This window comes from Suricata suricatta, chromosome 4 (genome assembly GCF_006229205.1).
Source record: "Suricata suricatta isolate VVHF042 chromosome 4, meerkat_22Aug2017_6uvM2_HiC, whole genome shotgun sequence".
NCBI lineage: Eukaryota > Metazoa > Chordata > Mammalia > Carnivora > Herpestidae > Suricata > Suricata suricatta.
Window position 1 is genome coordinate 113,209,352 of NC_043703.1, and position 15,884 is coordinate 113,225,235.

The 15,884-nt window shown below is 41.7% G+C and overlaps 1 protein-coding gene across 17 annotated transcripts in view; it reads right to left on the reverse strand.

Annotated features, from left to right (window-relative positions):
* AAK1 (AP2 associated kinase 1) overlaps window positions 1-15,884 on the reverse strand; it is a 164,417-nt gene that overhangs the window by 30,263 nt on the left and 118,270 nt on the right. For 10 of the 17 annotated variants that reach the window (XM_029937520.1, XM_029937527.1, XM_029937526.1 and 7 more), the window contains 5 exons: window positions 14,966-15,279; window positions 11,773-12,030; window positions 7,471-7,703; window positions 6,070-6,245; window positions 4,041-4,145 (listed from right to left, as the gene is read on the reverse strand). In XM_029937520.1, coding sequence (XP_029793380.1) covers window positions 4,041-4,145; window positions 6,070-6,245; window positions 7,471-7,703; window positions 11,773-12,030; window positions 14,966-15,279 — 1,086 coding nt within the window. The remainder of the gene's footprint in view (window positions 1-4,040; window positions 4,146-6,069; window positions 6,246-7,470; window positions 7,704-11,772; window positions 12,031-14,965; window positions 15,280-15,884) is intronic. The other 7 variants (XM_029937518.1, XM_029937530.1, XM_029937519.1 and 4 more) reach the window with 5 other exon arrangements.

Below are 15,884 nucleotides of genomic sequence, written 5' to 3' on the forward strand. Positions count from 1 at the left end.
ACGGGGATAAAATCACTGCTCTTAAAATCTCTAGAAGAAGTTTCTAAAATTAGACACAATGAAATATGTTAAAAGAAAAAGAACAAATGATACAATTGGACATATTCATTTTTGAAAAAAGTATATATGCAGAAATAAAATTATGGACATAAATATTGTAAAATATCAGTAATGTTCTCCTCTTGGAGAGGGATTGTGAGTTCTTTCATCTTGCTTCTTTGGGCTTTTAGTCATTTTTCCAAAATTACACAAATGAATGTATATAACTTAACAGAAAAATATTTTAAATAAAGAGGCACAATGTCAAGTTCCAGATGTCCGTTGCAACATATGGACACAGTTCATCAACATTTCTGTAGCTCTTAACATAAAAATGTTTAAAATAACCCTTCTGCCATCCTCCCTGACTTATTATGAAATTTCCTGCTTATTTCCTTCCTTGGTTGATCAGATGGTTTAAAATCAGTGAACAGTCTGAGCTCGGTAAGAAACTCGTAGAAAATGCTGCAACCCTATATTCCATACAAATGAGGACATGCTGATTTCTGGGGTTTAGATATCATTTTGTTTCTTATGTAAAGAATAAAAGTGTCACAAACACAAAAAGTTTATATCACAAACAAGAAAGAAGGAAAAATACCAAATGTTCATTTAAAAAGACTGGATAAGATGAAAAAAAATACGAAGACATTTTATAATGTTTGTAAAGGCTTAGTGTCACTGATTCACAAAGAGTCTTGCAATGTGGTTATAACTACAGCTGCTGGACTGGGCTGTTCAGGTTCAAATCCCCACCCTGTCAGTCTCCGGTTGTGTGATCTTGAGCCCGTCACTTGACTTCCCATGGGCTGTTTTAAGAACCACCTGAGCTAATGCGCAAAAAACCACTTAACCAGCCGGCTTATTAGCATTCAGCAAGTGCTCAGCATATGTTCGCAGCTACTACTGTCAGCACTCTACTGTGTTTAAGGTGGGGCCTTGAAGTCCCTTAAAAAATTATGGCCATTTATAGCCTACAAAGTAAGCATAAAGGGGAAGAAGATGCTACAACAAAAATAGACACTGTTTTAAAAACAGTTCATACAGACAAAGAAACAGCAAAGCAAACAAAAAAACGTGGTAAGTAGGAATCATAGGCACTGACACTGGGAGCAGATAGGAAAGTTGCAGGGGCCTCTATCATTAACATTGGTAAATCCAAGCTCCTATCCTTTGGCAAAAAGTAGTTTTATATTCATTCAACAATCTGTACAGAACCAAACACTACACTAAATGCTAGGATTCAACAGCAAAGAAGACTTTCCTAGAGCTTCTTTCTCCCATGACCCTCTTTCCACAGAGACCATATAGTACCATAGCTGGACATTATTGCCATGCTCTGTCCCAAGGGCAACAGTCAATGCTTTATACATTTGGTACATTTAGTCAACTATGTGGCATATCAAACCTGAAGCACTTTGAACCAGATCAAAATATCAATGCATTTAAAAATTACACAGGCAAGAGAACAAACTTAAAAATGAAAAATAACAAAAAGAATTTTAAATATTTAATATTAAAAACCACATCCCCCAAGTAAGTCCAACGTGTATTCCAAAATAATAACATGAGAACATCATCTGAAGACTTACAGGATATGGTTAAAACTCCAGTTTTTTTCCTGACGAGGGAAACACGCACCTATTAGAAAGCACTCTCAATAAAGTTTAATCTTCAAAGGTCAGGGTGGGGCAGGCAGTTCAAGAGAGGAGAAAAGAGAATATTGAAACATCTGTGGAGAAGGCTTCCTGCAGATTATAATTAGCCTCTCTCCCCACTTTCATGCTGGTTGGAAATCACTGCTATAGTGGGAGAAAAACTCTAAACACTTTTATTACATTTAAAAATTTTTTACTAGGTGTTCCTTTTAGTACTGGCAAAGCAACTCTAAGAAAACAGGAATCTATAATCAAAAAAATAAAAGTTAAAGAATTAAAAGACAGAAAAATGGTAGATTTTATCAATCTAAAAGCTGTCTCTGAAAGATAGTAAAACAGCAAAATCTCTAGCTAAAGTTACCAAAAAAAAGAGAGACACAAATACATACAATTAAAATTGATACATACAAGTATTATAAAAGGTTTAAATGCACTATTCTATTTTATTTAAAAGAATTTAAACCTGCAGTTGATTTTCAAGAAAGATGTTACTAAATCTGCCTCATTCTGTGGCAGGAACTTGAGATAGGAGGCTCTGGAGCCAAAGGGATGGCGCCCCAGCTCTGCCACATCCTAGCTGTGACCCTGGAAAAGAGACTAGACTGTGCTCAGTTACCTCAACTGTGACTACTGTGGAGATGGTGTGGAAGGTCTGAAGAGATAATAGGGCTGTTAAGAGGGTCAGGTGAAATGATACTTGTGTAGGACAAATGACAGGCCGGGGGAAAATGTTTACAACACAGGACACACGAAGAACTCTTACAAATTAGTAAGAATAAAACGAACACAGAACCAAAAGAAAAAAAAAAGGCAAAGGACATAAACAATACATATCCCAGGAGAAATAAAAGTGGCCAGTAGACCCTGCCCTCTGTTTACAGCCTCTGAACCGGGCTAGGTGAGGAAATGGTGGGAAAATTATTCTCATTCACTGTTGACCAAAATAAAACTTGTATAGCATTCTCAGAGGCCAATTTAGAAGCAGGTACCAAAGCCTTAAAAGATGCATATCTTCTGATTTAATAAGTAATCTCCAAGTTATCTTAAAGAAACTGTAAAGGATATTATGTAATGAAAGTCAAAGTTCTAATAAGAAATGCATATACGAGGTTAGAAAAACTACTAACACACCTAAAGAAAGCAGAAATAAAGAAAAGAATATATAAGGTTAAAGTCAGAAACTAATCAATACAATTAAAATAATCAATTTCAGAAGTATATCAAATTCCATATGTACAAAGAATATATATATACATACACACACACACACACACACACACACACTCAAAACCTCACACCCACTGCTGAGGAAATTATAATACTAAGACACTGAAAGCAAATTAATGTTTAAAAAAGAGGTTACTTGGTTAGATGCATTAGGACAAATGCATATGAAGCAATTTAACGCAGATCTTTTAAAAATTTATCTTTTAGGAGCTTCTTTAATGATGTGGGAAATGTGCCAGATTTAGTGAGAAAATTTGGTTTTAAAATAGGACTTATAAAGATGTACATTAGAGTCTTAAGCTGAAACTGACAATTGTGTACGCAATTGTGATCATGTATTTTTGTGAGGGAGAAGATCTAAAACTTTCATTAGATTCATAAAGATATCCATGACCCTAAAAAGGTCAAATGCCACTAACAGGCACCAAAATGGAATTCCTGTGCTGTTTCTTAGTGGTGAGATTATGGGCATTTTAACTTTCTTCCCTATGCTTTTTATAAATATTACTTTTATATGATAAATATGTATCGATTTTTAAGAAATGTTAACTGAAGTACAGTTTACTATGTGTAAAGTATATGTAAACTAATATAGTATAAACTATGTGTAATTTGTAAACTATGTGTAAATATTTTTTCCTCTTGCATCTTTAATATTAAAAAAAAGGTCTAATTTTTTAAAAAAGGTATCTCCCTCTCCCCGTAAACATGTACACACACACACACACACACAGCTCAGTAGAGTCTTGGATATAGGAAAGAACATCTAAGTCTTAGAATTCTTCAAGTCATTCCACAGAACCTAAACAATTACAAGAGATTAACAGAGTGATGTTCTTAAATTTAGAAATGTTTGCCTAAAGTATGAATGTGAGCCAGAGAGAACAAATCCTATATATTCCTGATACATCCTGTCATTTTAATTCAAAGTGATTCCAGATATTTCTTTTTCCAGATATTTCAAAGTGATTCCAGATATTTCTTGTTTATATTGGAAACCTTCTGAATAAAAGGAAATAGAAGTGAACACCAAGAATTGGGGCTCACTGGTGTGCCAGAGTTATCTGTAGAGGTAACAACAGTGAGCCCTATGTTTCAGGCGTTTGCTATACTAACCGGTTCCAGTAGAAAATGCAGGAGTGGCAAAGGCATCACCTTGAGTTGGTTGAAAGCCTGGGATCAAACTCTCAGCTGAGCCTCCAAGCTTCTCCGGATGTTTGCCTAGAGGGAGAAAATACCACTCAGTTCATTCCAGCAGAGCCCGTGATGTGCACACACATGCGGGAGATGAGGGCATCATCTCAACTGACTTCTAGTCTTCCTGTCACTGCATTATGGCAACACCTCTGCTATTCAAAGGTCTCTGTCTAGTCACTGCAATAACTGAGACAACAGTGAGAAAAGGAAGGAAGTTTAAAGAATCGAAGACAGCACATCGGTTTTGCAAGGCCAAAAAGAGTGTTGGAGATTGGGCGCACGACAGTGTGTATGTAACTAACACTACTGAAATGTACCCTTAACGGTGGTTAAGAAGCTAATGTTTGTGTCATGTATATTTATCACGATTAAAATTTTTTTTTCAAATTAATAAGTAAAAAGCAACAAAACAGACGGCTGGTGCGAAAGCCCAAAAGCTCAAGTACATTACTCAGAGCAGGATGCCTCTAGTCCTTACTCAGAATCCATTTGTTTGTATGTAATTCTAATGAGTTTGCCAATCTGTTTTCTGCATTGGAAACAGTTCAGGAGTGTACATGAGAAGGGGGTGCAGGGGAAATGGTGGGACTTAGACATGACAAGGGACAGGCACAATGGTAGCAATTTGATGTGGCAGAATAGAGACAGGAAATTATTAAAAATAGACACAAGAATTTTAAAACTTAGGAGTCTCTCTTTTTCTAACATTTATTTATTTTTGAGAGAGAGAGCGAGCGAGCAAACATGAGTGGGGGAGGGGCAGAGAGAGAGGGAAACACAGAATCTGAAGGTTCTAGGATCTGAGCTGTCAGCACAGAGCCCAACACCAGGCTTGAACCCAGGAATCACGATATCATGATCTGAGCCAAAGTCATCATATGGTTAACCTACTGAGCCACCCAGGCAGCCCTAAACTCGAGAGTCTCTTAATCAAGTGCAAAAATACTAGAGTTTTCAATAGCCCACAATGGTATTTCTGTTATTCTAGAACAACAACTGGCATACATAACAATGAAATAATTTGACAATGAGTTAGTAAGTTGTCTGTTAAGAGTTAAATCCTATACTCTGTCTTTGGTTTAAAAGAACAAGAAGGGGCACCTGGGTGGCTCAGTCAGTTAAGCATCCTTCTTCAGCACAGGCCATGATCTCAAGGTTCATGAGTTCAAGCCCCACATCAGGCTCTTTTCTGTCAGCGTAGAGCCCACCTCAGATCCCCCTCTCTCTGCCCATCTCCTGCTTGTGTGTACATTCATGTGCATGCTCTCTCTCAACTCAAAAATAAACAAATAAATTAGAAAAAAATAAAAGGACAATAAATAATACAAATTTTTAAAAGGTATCTATAAATTAATAGTTAAAGCTAAAATGTCTGGTCAAAATTCTATCACTCACTTGGCTCTGGTCATTCCTCTACCCTGTGCTCTCGTCTGATGCTAAGGTACTCTTCTCAAAGAATTTTCCCCACGTGCTGCTGTTTTCCAAAGGGCGTGTGTGTGCCTGTGTGTGTGTCCTGCCTTCCAAAATAGACTGTGGATTTTTGAGGGTAGAAATTGTACCTTCTATTTATTTGATTGCCTTTTCAGAGTGAGAATTCTGATCATAGTCAAAGAGACAATGTTCGTATAAGGGAGCACTCTTCCTGGGTAAACAGTAACAAGTTTCTGCGACAAGAAACACACTCAGGACAAGAAAACCATCACACTCGTCTGCATAGTTACCATGCCTGACACTACCATCCTGATCTATGCTACCAAATCTTTCCTAAAAGAGTCCCTGCCTGCACTGCCTGCAACAGGCCAGGAGTTCCTGAGGATAGAGAGATGCCAGTCCTCTGGTAAACACACCAATCTGCACTCATACTTTGAAATCAAGCCTTTGAGGGAAAGAAAGACATGCCTCTCTGGAGTTAGGGTTTAAGAATCACAGAAAGACACCAATTGCTCACCTTCCCCCAGCTTGGCAAAGTCCTTGTTCAGCAGTTCTTCAGCTGTGAGTTTGGAGAAATTGTCATCATCGAAGGGATTCCACGTAGAACCTTCGGAAGCATTATAAACATTTTGCTGGGAGGTCCGAGGAGAGCCTGATGGAGTGGTGGTTGCAGACCTAGGTAGGTTCCCACCCCCACGAGATGAAAAAGTTGAAAAAGGGTCAATCTCTGTTTTGAGAACAGATTGTTTTCTAAGTCAAACCATTATTATCAAGTGCTTTCCCCAGCAATCGCACAGTTTCCACAGATCCTTATTTCACTGTGTGAAATAAATGGCTCTCTTTCCTTCCTGACCATTTATCTCCCACTACTTCTTTCATCTCTGGCTTCGATCTTTGGTCTCATCTGCAAGTCCTTTCAATCCAAAATCCCAAAGCAACCTGCTCTTAGGCATGTGCCTTCGGTGGCCCCCACCACAACATCCACAATAACTGACCCCAGAAGGGACAGGACTGGTGTCTTTTCAGGCTGCATCCCATCTGTCAAGATCTAGCCTGCATAGAATGAGGGGCCCCTGTGAGTGGTCACGATCACAGTTTGAGAGAAATAAAGATAGTTATCACTATCTTGTGGTATCATTACCTAATTTTCATCTAAAGTCTCCCTTGAGACTTTGCATTAATTAGTGACTTAAAGATTTTTAACATTAAATGATTCCAAGAAAGCTGAGGATCTGAAATTGCATTTACCTAGCAAGCACTCATTGTTATCTACTTTATTTCAGACACAAAGCCAGCCACCAGATTTATGAAGGTTAAGACATGGTCCTTGTCTTAGAGGAATCGGCAGGCTAGATCAGTTGGATATATAAATAAATAATGATAATACAATGGGACACATGCTCAAAAAAGGTTCAGACAAACTTATATTGACACCAAGGGGTCAAACCTCTGACACGGACCTTGATGAATAAATATTCATTTCCTAGGTGGACAGGGAGGGCAGTGGCAGCCTGGGGAGAGGGCACAGGATGAACAAGGCACGCGCAATGATGAAGAATGACAAGTCCACCAGTGTGATACAACAGCCTTTGGTCTGTTAACCAATGAGTTCAGATATTATCCCACAGGCAAAGGGGAGTGAAGTGAGGGATTTTCAGCATGGAGAGATTTGGTCAGACTACGAGTTTAGAAAATATGCTGGGAACATGGAATGGGTGAGAGAATAGAGACAGTAAAGCACGTGTGAACTTATTTCTTAAGGCCAGTGTTGTCTCCGTAGTATAGGCAAATTCAGTTTCTTAACAAACTCGGACCCCTACCCTTACATGTACATCAACACACATCTGCACGCAGATACAGAGAATTACACAGCCCTGGCCCACAGCAGTAGGAAGGATAAAGAGGAAGCACCGCATACTTGGACTTATTGAGGCTGGCCTCGGCTGCAGCTGCCTGGAGCAGCTGGGTTGATTTGCTGGCAGGGACCCCGAAGACCGCACTATGGGTTACGTCACTGAGAATCCGCCTGTGCCCAGCACGTTGGGTCTTGGGGGATGACGGAGGAGTGAGAGATCCGAGTTTCTGTCCTTGGACGGCAGGAGGTGGGGTTGTTTGAACCTTTGGCTGTTGTCTTACTGGGGCTTGAATCTGCTAAGAAGAAAAATGACAAGCGTTCCCAAAAAAAAAAAAAAAAAGGTGGGGAGATGAAAAAAGAAAAACAGACAAGCATAATAAAAAAAATGCCACATGAGAGCTACCACGGATGGGATTCAAAAGGCTGAATTTACCAATAACAACCAGAAAGAAAGAAACCCAGTTTTCTGACAATCGGAACTTTAAATCTGAGACTGATACCAACATGTTATTTATCTGATGCTTATATATAAATTTCAGTCCTCCATCAGCAGTGATACCCAGACTAATCATACATAATATAGTCCAGAGCATAAGACTGTAGAAGCCATTTCTAACTCCAAAAATTGAGAATGTATCCTACAGGACCACTTTCGGCTCCCAAGGTCATACAGACACTCATTCAGAATGCCTCCACAGAGCGTGCATGCTTTAAGCAACCTACCACCGTGGTCAGAAGCCAATGACAGCACATCTCCAGCTAAAACACACTTGAGCTGAATAATTCCTGCCAAGAGACCCTTGACTCTGACATAGCTCAAACTACTGGTTAGGAATAACTTAGGATTCCACTGTGATTCACAAACAGTAGTGCTTTTTTTGTTCATTTTGTTAAGGCTCTTTATTTCATTGATAAGATGGGTCTACAAGATTCTATTTCTGTGCCTCCCCTGAGAAAATGTACAGCGTTAGGGCAGTGGGGTTAACTTGTTCCAACCTTCAGCTTGGAAAAGGCACTGAAGAACCGGGTAGAGAATACAGTAAGAAATAAAAAATTTGAAAAGCGCTTGATGACATTGATCTAATAACACAAAGAGTCTTGAGATTTGGGCCATTTTCAGGAGGCAGAAAAGTAAACCACAGAAAAGTAAATAGGAACATCTTTGCAGCCACTTGGTTAGACTTTAAGCCTAAGTCACAATCTACAAAGTGCTATTTTCAAGAAGAGGAACAAAGAATCGTATGAAGAAGGCCACCTAACCCTTTAATTTTGTCAATCCAGAGACAGAGTTTTTTAGACTATTTAAGGCCCCAGGTATTCACCATCACTTCCCTCTCGTCCCTGATCTCAGATGCCCGTTCCATGCTGTAGCTCAGTTCTCACATTCTGTGTGTTCAAAGGTAGGCCCTGAGAGAGAAAGGAAACCAGAAGGTCCTGCTACTTGGGTTGGGATGCTGACCAGCGTGGGGTTTTCTGTCCTCATATTGATTCAGAGTCTGAATTTTACTGAGGCAGGTTATGTGCATATATGAGTACACAACCTCTCACCAACTGGATGGATAAGAATATAAGGCTCTAACATCAGTCAAACGAAAGTCGGAGGGTAAAGCAGCTGAGGCACCTCTGAGGGAGAAGCAGAATGCACTGTAAAGAACAGAGCTCTGGCTCCACAACTTCCCTCAGGGGTCCAGGATGTGCATGCACCAGCCGGCCCTAAGCCGGTACCCACAGAGACCAGAATGGCTTTACAGACAGAACTGGATTAGCCGATTTTTTGGAGGTTAAGATAATTCATGACTTTGAGAAAGTTATACTTAACTGTTGAGTCCCTTTATTTTGAGGAGTCCAGACTCCCTGGAGAACACTGGTCCCTCCTCTTAACTATCCCTGTGTGCAGCACACTGAAGAACAGATGTCTACCGTGAGGATACCTTACCTATCACAGCAATCTATTAGTACAAGACGCCGCCAACCCATTCAGCTGCTCCTCCCAACCCAGTCAGGCAGACAGCTTTTTGTTTTGTTTTGTATTTTAGACAGAGTGTGAAAATGAGCAGGGAAGAAGGGCAATGCGGGTGGGGGAGGGAGAGAGAGACAGAGAGGGAGAGAAGGGGAGAGGGAGAGGGAGAGTGCGGGGGGGGGAGTTAGGGGGGGAGAGAGAGAGAGAGAGAGAGAAAGAGAGGGAAGGAGGGAGGGAGGGAGAGAACGAACCCTAAGCAGGCTCAACGCTCAACACGGAGCCCAACGTGGGGCTGGATCCCATGAGGAGCAAATGACTGAGCTACCAAAGCACTCCAAGGCAGAAAGTTTTACTGCCATTTCAAATATAAGAATGTGAGCATCAAAGGGACCTTGGAGAGCACTGATTCCAACTCCCACACTTCAAAGGAAATGAGACCTAGCTCAGGGTCACAGTGTCAACTGGGGACAGAACCCATGTCTCCTGACTAGGACTCAGGGCTTTTCTCTTCACCATCATGTCTCCTCCAAAGATTAGGAAGTGAGAAGAGGAACACATGAACCACAGTGGAAAGGAAAGGAAAGTAGACTGAGATGTTGGTCTTGCTAAAGATTTTTTTCAAGAAAAAATATATAATTATAAAAGGAGTATAGTCAGATCCAGGAATGTAAGAATATACACAAAAGGGGGAAGACTACCAAGACTTCCATTCCATAATCAGTACTGTATTCTAATACAACCATTCTTATCTTCTTGGTATCTTATATGTAAGTCTTTTTCCAAGTACATACTTTTCCCACAATTTCAACATTATCTCATGAGTGCTTTCATATTGTTGTACAGACTTTATAACCATGATTTTTAATGGCTGCACACTTGCATTCTTGAATTATCAGGTTACTTTCATTCTTTTGGCTATTACTAATAAGACTGCAATAAAACATCTAGGGCATGCTGCCATTTTCCCTTTGCAGATTATTGCTTTAAGGTAGCTGGAGGGTATCTTTTATATTCACTCACTTGCTTCTCTAGGGAAGTCCTGCCAAGTCACTGGAGAAAGGGATGGGTCAGATTTGGGAAGCTCTCTGGCTCCTGGCTGAAGAATGTTCTGCTCCTGTTCCTTCTCTGTCCCCTCAACCGACTACCCTCAAGCCAAGTGCTTCAAGTGAGTGTTCAGCCAAGGAACATGGAGAAGGCTCATAATTTCATTCTCAAAAGAGGGACAGCAAAGGGGAACCTCATGAGAAGTGTAGTCAATGGCTGTTGATCATTTCATCCCCCTGGATGAGGATCTTTGTTATTATCCTTGAACGCAGATCAGGATTCTTTGGTTCTTCCCTGGCTCTGCTATCAGTCTGTATGTCTTGGGTAATCTCTTTCCAGTCAGGGCCTGGTTTCTGTTAAAAATACAGAGAGTAGCTGTCTACCACACACCTGCAGGAAGACTGTGTTGTTTCAGAAATGAAGGTGTAAAGACACTGAATACACACTTAGCTAAGGCTCAAAGAAGACAATCTATTTATGGCACTGCCTCCTTTTGAAGGCATGAAGGTTTTCTGGTTTGAGATGGGTGACAAAACTCTATTAGAAATCCAATCCTCGGAAAGATGATTTCTTACTTTTCTTTCATTTGTCTAGTAGTTGGACTTCCCTGGGAATAAGACAGTAGCTATGATACTCTGCCAGCTGGATACATAAAATGCCTTTTTTCTATCACCAAAGTGTTTTCTCACTATCACTCAGAAATACATGAGTACAGAATTAAGAGCACTTAGTAGAGGCCAAACACAACGTGCCTGAGAATGCTGAAGCTGTACAGGAGAGGAGATGAGGGTCAGATGCTATAGTGAGTCAGTATCTAGAAGTGGACATGCCCATTTCTAGCATGACAAGGACACTCAAATAGTACTCAGATGCCTAGAGGCCCAGAGGGTTAGGCCACAGTAAACAGGCCCAGCAAGGAGGCCCCCAAAGGGGGCTAGTAATGTCAATCAAGACAAAGAATAAATAAAACACTCTCTGGACTCAGGGCAAAGCTGGGAGCCCACAGGAACCTCCAGAAAGTGGAAAGGCCCTGAGGGTCATACCGGCCCTTGAAGGGAAAGTGGTTAGCTCTAATCCTACCCGGGTCCTTGACTGCTCAACATTGGCACTGACAGAGACAAGAACAGCTCTTTCTGCCAGTCTAATTTTAGAATGACTAATAAGAATGTTCATTAGTGGCCTCCAATCATTTTTCTAAAACCTCTACCTTCTACAGAATACTTCATCATGACCTTGCAAATATCAAGAAAAAAAATCAAATATTTGAACCATAAGAATGGGGAAGCGGCCCAGCCCAAATGCAGAGGCCACTCCCCAGCTGCAGCAAGCGAGCTCTTCGGCTGAGCCCAGCTGGCTCTTACCGCGGGCTCCTGGGCCGGGGGTGGCTGCGGGGCTGTGGCCGGCTGTGCCTGGGGCTGCTGTGCCGCTGCCACAGCGCTCTTCGGCTGCAAGGCAGCCTGCTGAGTCAGCAGCTGCTGCTGATGCAGGGTCGTGGCCAGCTGCTGCTGCTGCTGCTGCTGGTAGAAGTTCTGTATCAGCTGCTGTTGAGAGCTTCCTTGGGACACCACAGGGAACTGGGCAATCGCTGGCTGCTGGGCTGCTGGGTGTACTGCCTGAAACTGAGCAGGAGGAGCGGCAAGAAAGGAGGAGGTGAAGAAAGCCTGTCTCTGAACAATATTCCACAAAACACGAATGTCTCAGTCATGACTAAGCCCAGTCTGAAGCCAAAGGCAAGGGTGGGCAGAAGTCTTTGAGCTTGGCCTGACCACTCACAAGGGGAACCTCGGGGCATCACAACGAACCTGGCAGCACCGGACACTGCCAGGCTGTGCCCATGGCACTGTGCTGCCTCCTGCACTGCACACAGGCTTCTGGGGGCAGGCGGGGGGCAGATTTCTAAGGGTTTTCATTTGACAGTGCATCTTGTGACTCCCCATGCTGGAGTGTAAGAGAAGCTAATAAACCATCTCCCAATCACAGAGGTAATCCCACTTATAAAGGGATTTGGGAGCAGCCACGATTAAAATGCTTCGTGAACAGGATGAAGCAGTGACGACACCAAGAAGAATGACCCAAATGCTAGCCCAGCTAATAGAGTCCTTCCAAGGCCTTCTGAAAATTATGCCCTGAGAGCTCTATCTTACTAACTCTTCCACCTTTAAACATTCAAAACCTTCAGTACACTCTACCACACTTACTGGTGTTTGATCTTATACTGATAATTAATTGTTTCAAGTGATAGTCTTCCTGCCTCAGGATACAGATACTTCTTATCCATCTCTTTGCACTGCTACGGACTATGTGCTACACACACACACACACACACACACACACACACACACACAGGCACAGAGGCCAAACAAGAGCCTACTGGTTAACAAAACTCAAGATCTTGTCTTTAAACATCCTATACACTGTTACTTAGTTGCAGAGTTAACTGAGAGGATACTGTTCACCTCCTAGGGCAAAGTTAAGGGTTAGCAAAGAAGCTGATGTCAATAAATAGCTGCCTATTTATAACTGCAAAATGCTGGATACAACCAAATGTTTATCAACAGGGGACTGACTGAACAAACCATGCTATGTATCCTTAAAAGGGAATACTCTCAAGTTGTAAATAGGAATAAGGACTACCTCTGTATTATGGGATGGAGGGGACAGAATTCTGCAGATTTAATTTTGAAATTCTGTTAATGTTTTATATTCTAACAAAACAAAATTAAATCAAAATTCAACAATAACTATAAGTCAAAAGCAAAATGAGACTGATAAACCTGTGTAGCAAATTTGTAGCCAGACTCTGCAGAAAATAATGAGCTAAACATTCTAAGAATGAAAAAGGCAAAGACATCTTATTACCGTGGACTCACAGTATATATTCTATTAACAAAACAAAACAAACAAAATACATTTCCCAAGTATCCACTAAAAAGGCTTAAAAATAATAACCAACTCATTAGCAAATGAATATTTTTAGCAACAAGACTGTGGTCTCTAAATACGATTTCCATTAAAAGGACATGGAGCTCCATCAGAGAAATCCAGGTCAAGATAAAGGGCAGAGTGAATCAGGAAGGACTTGTTAAACTAAATAGCAAGGAAACCATTAAAGACAGTTGGTCACTACCAAAGGACTCCGGAGCCAGCCTGAAGACACTTCCACTGGCCAAAGCTGGGGCAATTCAAGCATCAAAACAAAACTTTTAAAACAGCAATGTATGGAAATGTATCAAATATGTTAAAAATCCCTGAGTTCATGATGACGCTAAAACAGAAACCTCTTTGTTCACCATCAGATGACCTAGGAACAAAGCCATTCTGAAAACTGGAGAACACAGGGAAAAAGAATCAAGCATTTCCCCCCCTTTCCTGAATAAACAGTACCACAGGGTCATCAAGTAACTGAGAAAAATTCTTCACAGAAACATTCCAGCCCCTCAGTGAAGAGGGGGAATGCTAGCACACCACCATGTTGCTGTCCCTAATGAGTTAATTGACTTAGGAAATGATCAGCAGTGGCTGCTAAACTGATCAGGGGCATTAAATGAATGGATCAGACAGACACCAAACTCACTGACTGATCTTAATATTAATAAAAGAGAAGACAACCAGACTTTATATGCCTCCTGATGTGATGCAACCAGAAGAACAAAGAATGAGCCAACGGAATCAAATATTGAGCAAATCTCAAAAAATTACCAGTTTACACAGGGGGTGGAGGAACATATTAAGTGACCACCGGATGCATCAGCCAAATCCAGAAGATAGAAAATACTACAGGATGAATGACCCAGTTTCTTCAAAAAATTAAATGACGGGGGGGCGGGGGGGAAGAGTACCTGTGAATAAAAGAGGACTTAAAAGACATGTCAATCATTATAAAATGAATATGTTCATAGTAAAAAGTGTAGAAAAGATATATGAAAAGATAATGATAGAAAAAAGATGTATCACAACTAAATATACCATGTGGGCCTTATTTGGATCCTGAGTCTCACAAGCCAACTTAAATCATGAGACATCAGGAAGAGTTAATTGTCACTGGATATTTTATAATAGTAAGAAATTATTTTAGTATGGTAATGGTGCAGTTATGTTAGAAAAGAAGAGTCCTTAAAAAAATATCTCCCTGCGGGGCACCTGGGTGGCTCCGTCTTCAGTTACATGTTGGACTTCGGCTCAGGTCATGGTCTCTAGGTTTGTGAGTGTGAGCGCCACATCAGGCTCTGTGCTGACAGTGCAGAGCCTGCTTTGGATCCTCTGTCTCTCGCTCTCTCACTGCCCCTTCCCTGCTTATGCTCTTCTGTTCTCTGTCTCAAAAAATATCTCCCTTGCTGTGGTTCCTCCATCCAGGTGAAGAGAGAGGCGTGTGAGTGTCCCAATGACGGCTCTACTCCTCAGTGTTTTCTAGTGTTTGCCTCTGGGAGAAGCAACGATGTCACGTCTAGTGGCTGTCTTCCCAGGGCTTCTCAAGGAAGATGCCTATACCTACTGGGCCTTTTCGCAGGGCTGTCTCAGATGTGCCAAGCAAAAATGAGGCTGTGTACAGCTTACCTGTTGAGCCTGCTGGGCCTGCTGCTGCTGCTGCTGCTGGTAAAACGTGCCTGCAGGCTGCTGGCAAGGCGGCGGCTGCTGCGGCTGCGGCTGCGGCTGCGGCTGCGGCTGCTGCTTGAGGAAGAGTTGCTGCTGGTGCTGGGGGGTGGCCTGGGCTGGGGTGGGCAGAGCCTGGGCTGGAGTGGCAGGCGTCTGCTGTGGGGTGGGCGGAGCCTGTGGCTGCTTGGGCTGAGGCTGAGGTACAGGCTGGCTGGGTTGGGGCTGGGTTTTGGGCTGGGGAACACTGGCTAAAAGGCCAGGCTGATTGCTGGATCCTGTAATGAGAATAAACTCCATATCAGGCCTAAAACTCTCCCAGATGAAAACAGCTTGCTTTCTCTCTTGCAGAGCAATCAAGAGGGGGCTGATAAGTGGACCAACAGCCCCAAGATCTGTATGCTCCTGTCTCTGAGGTTCTTCTTGCTGTGTGTTTCATATTTTTCAGAACAAGGTTCAGTAAGCTGCTACCGTACACAAACATGATCTGTGCACTTACTGGCATGCTTCAGGACAAAAGCATTCTTTCATGGTTTACATTAAGTTATGCAACCCAGTCTAGATGGCTGGCTATAAGGAGATAACTACCAAATTCATCAAAAGCAGCTTCCTAGTAGGGAAGTGATGACTAAGTTCAGTTACTTGGTGATTTGGATCTGCTACACTAAGTGATCTTATTAGAAACAGAAAACCAAAACATGGAGTGGTAACAGATACTGTAAGGGACAGAGCATTAAAGAAACAATTCCTCTGTGTCAACAAGAGGAGAGCCTTGTTTCTTTAAAAGCAAAGAGAAAAATATGAAATAAAAAGGAAGGCATGGGATGAATGGGCCAAGCCACAAAATCAGGACCAAGACTAGAAAAGAGGAGTTATCAGGCTT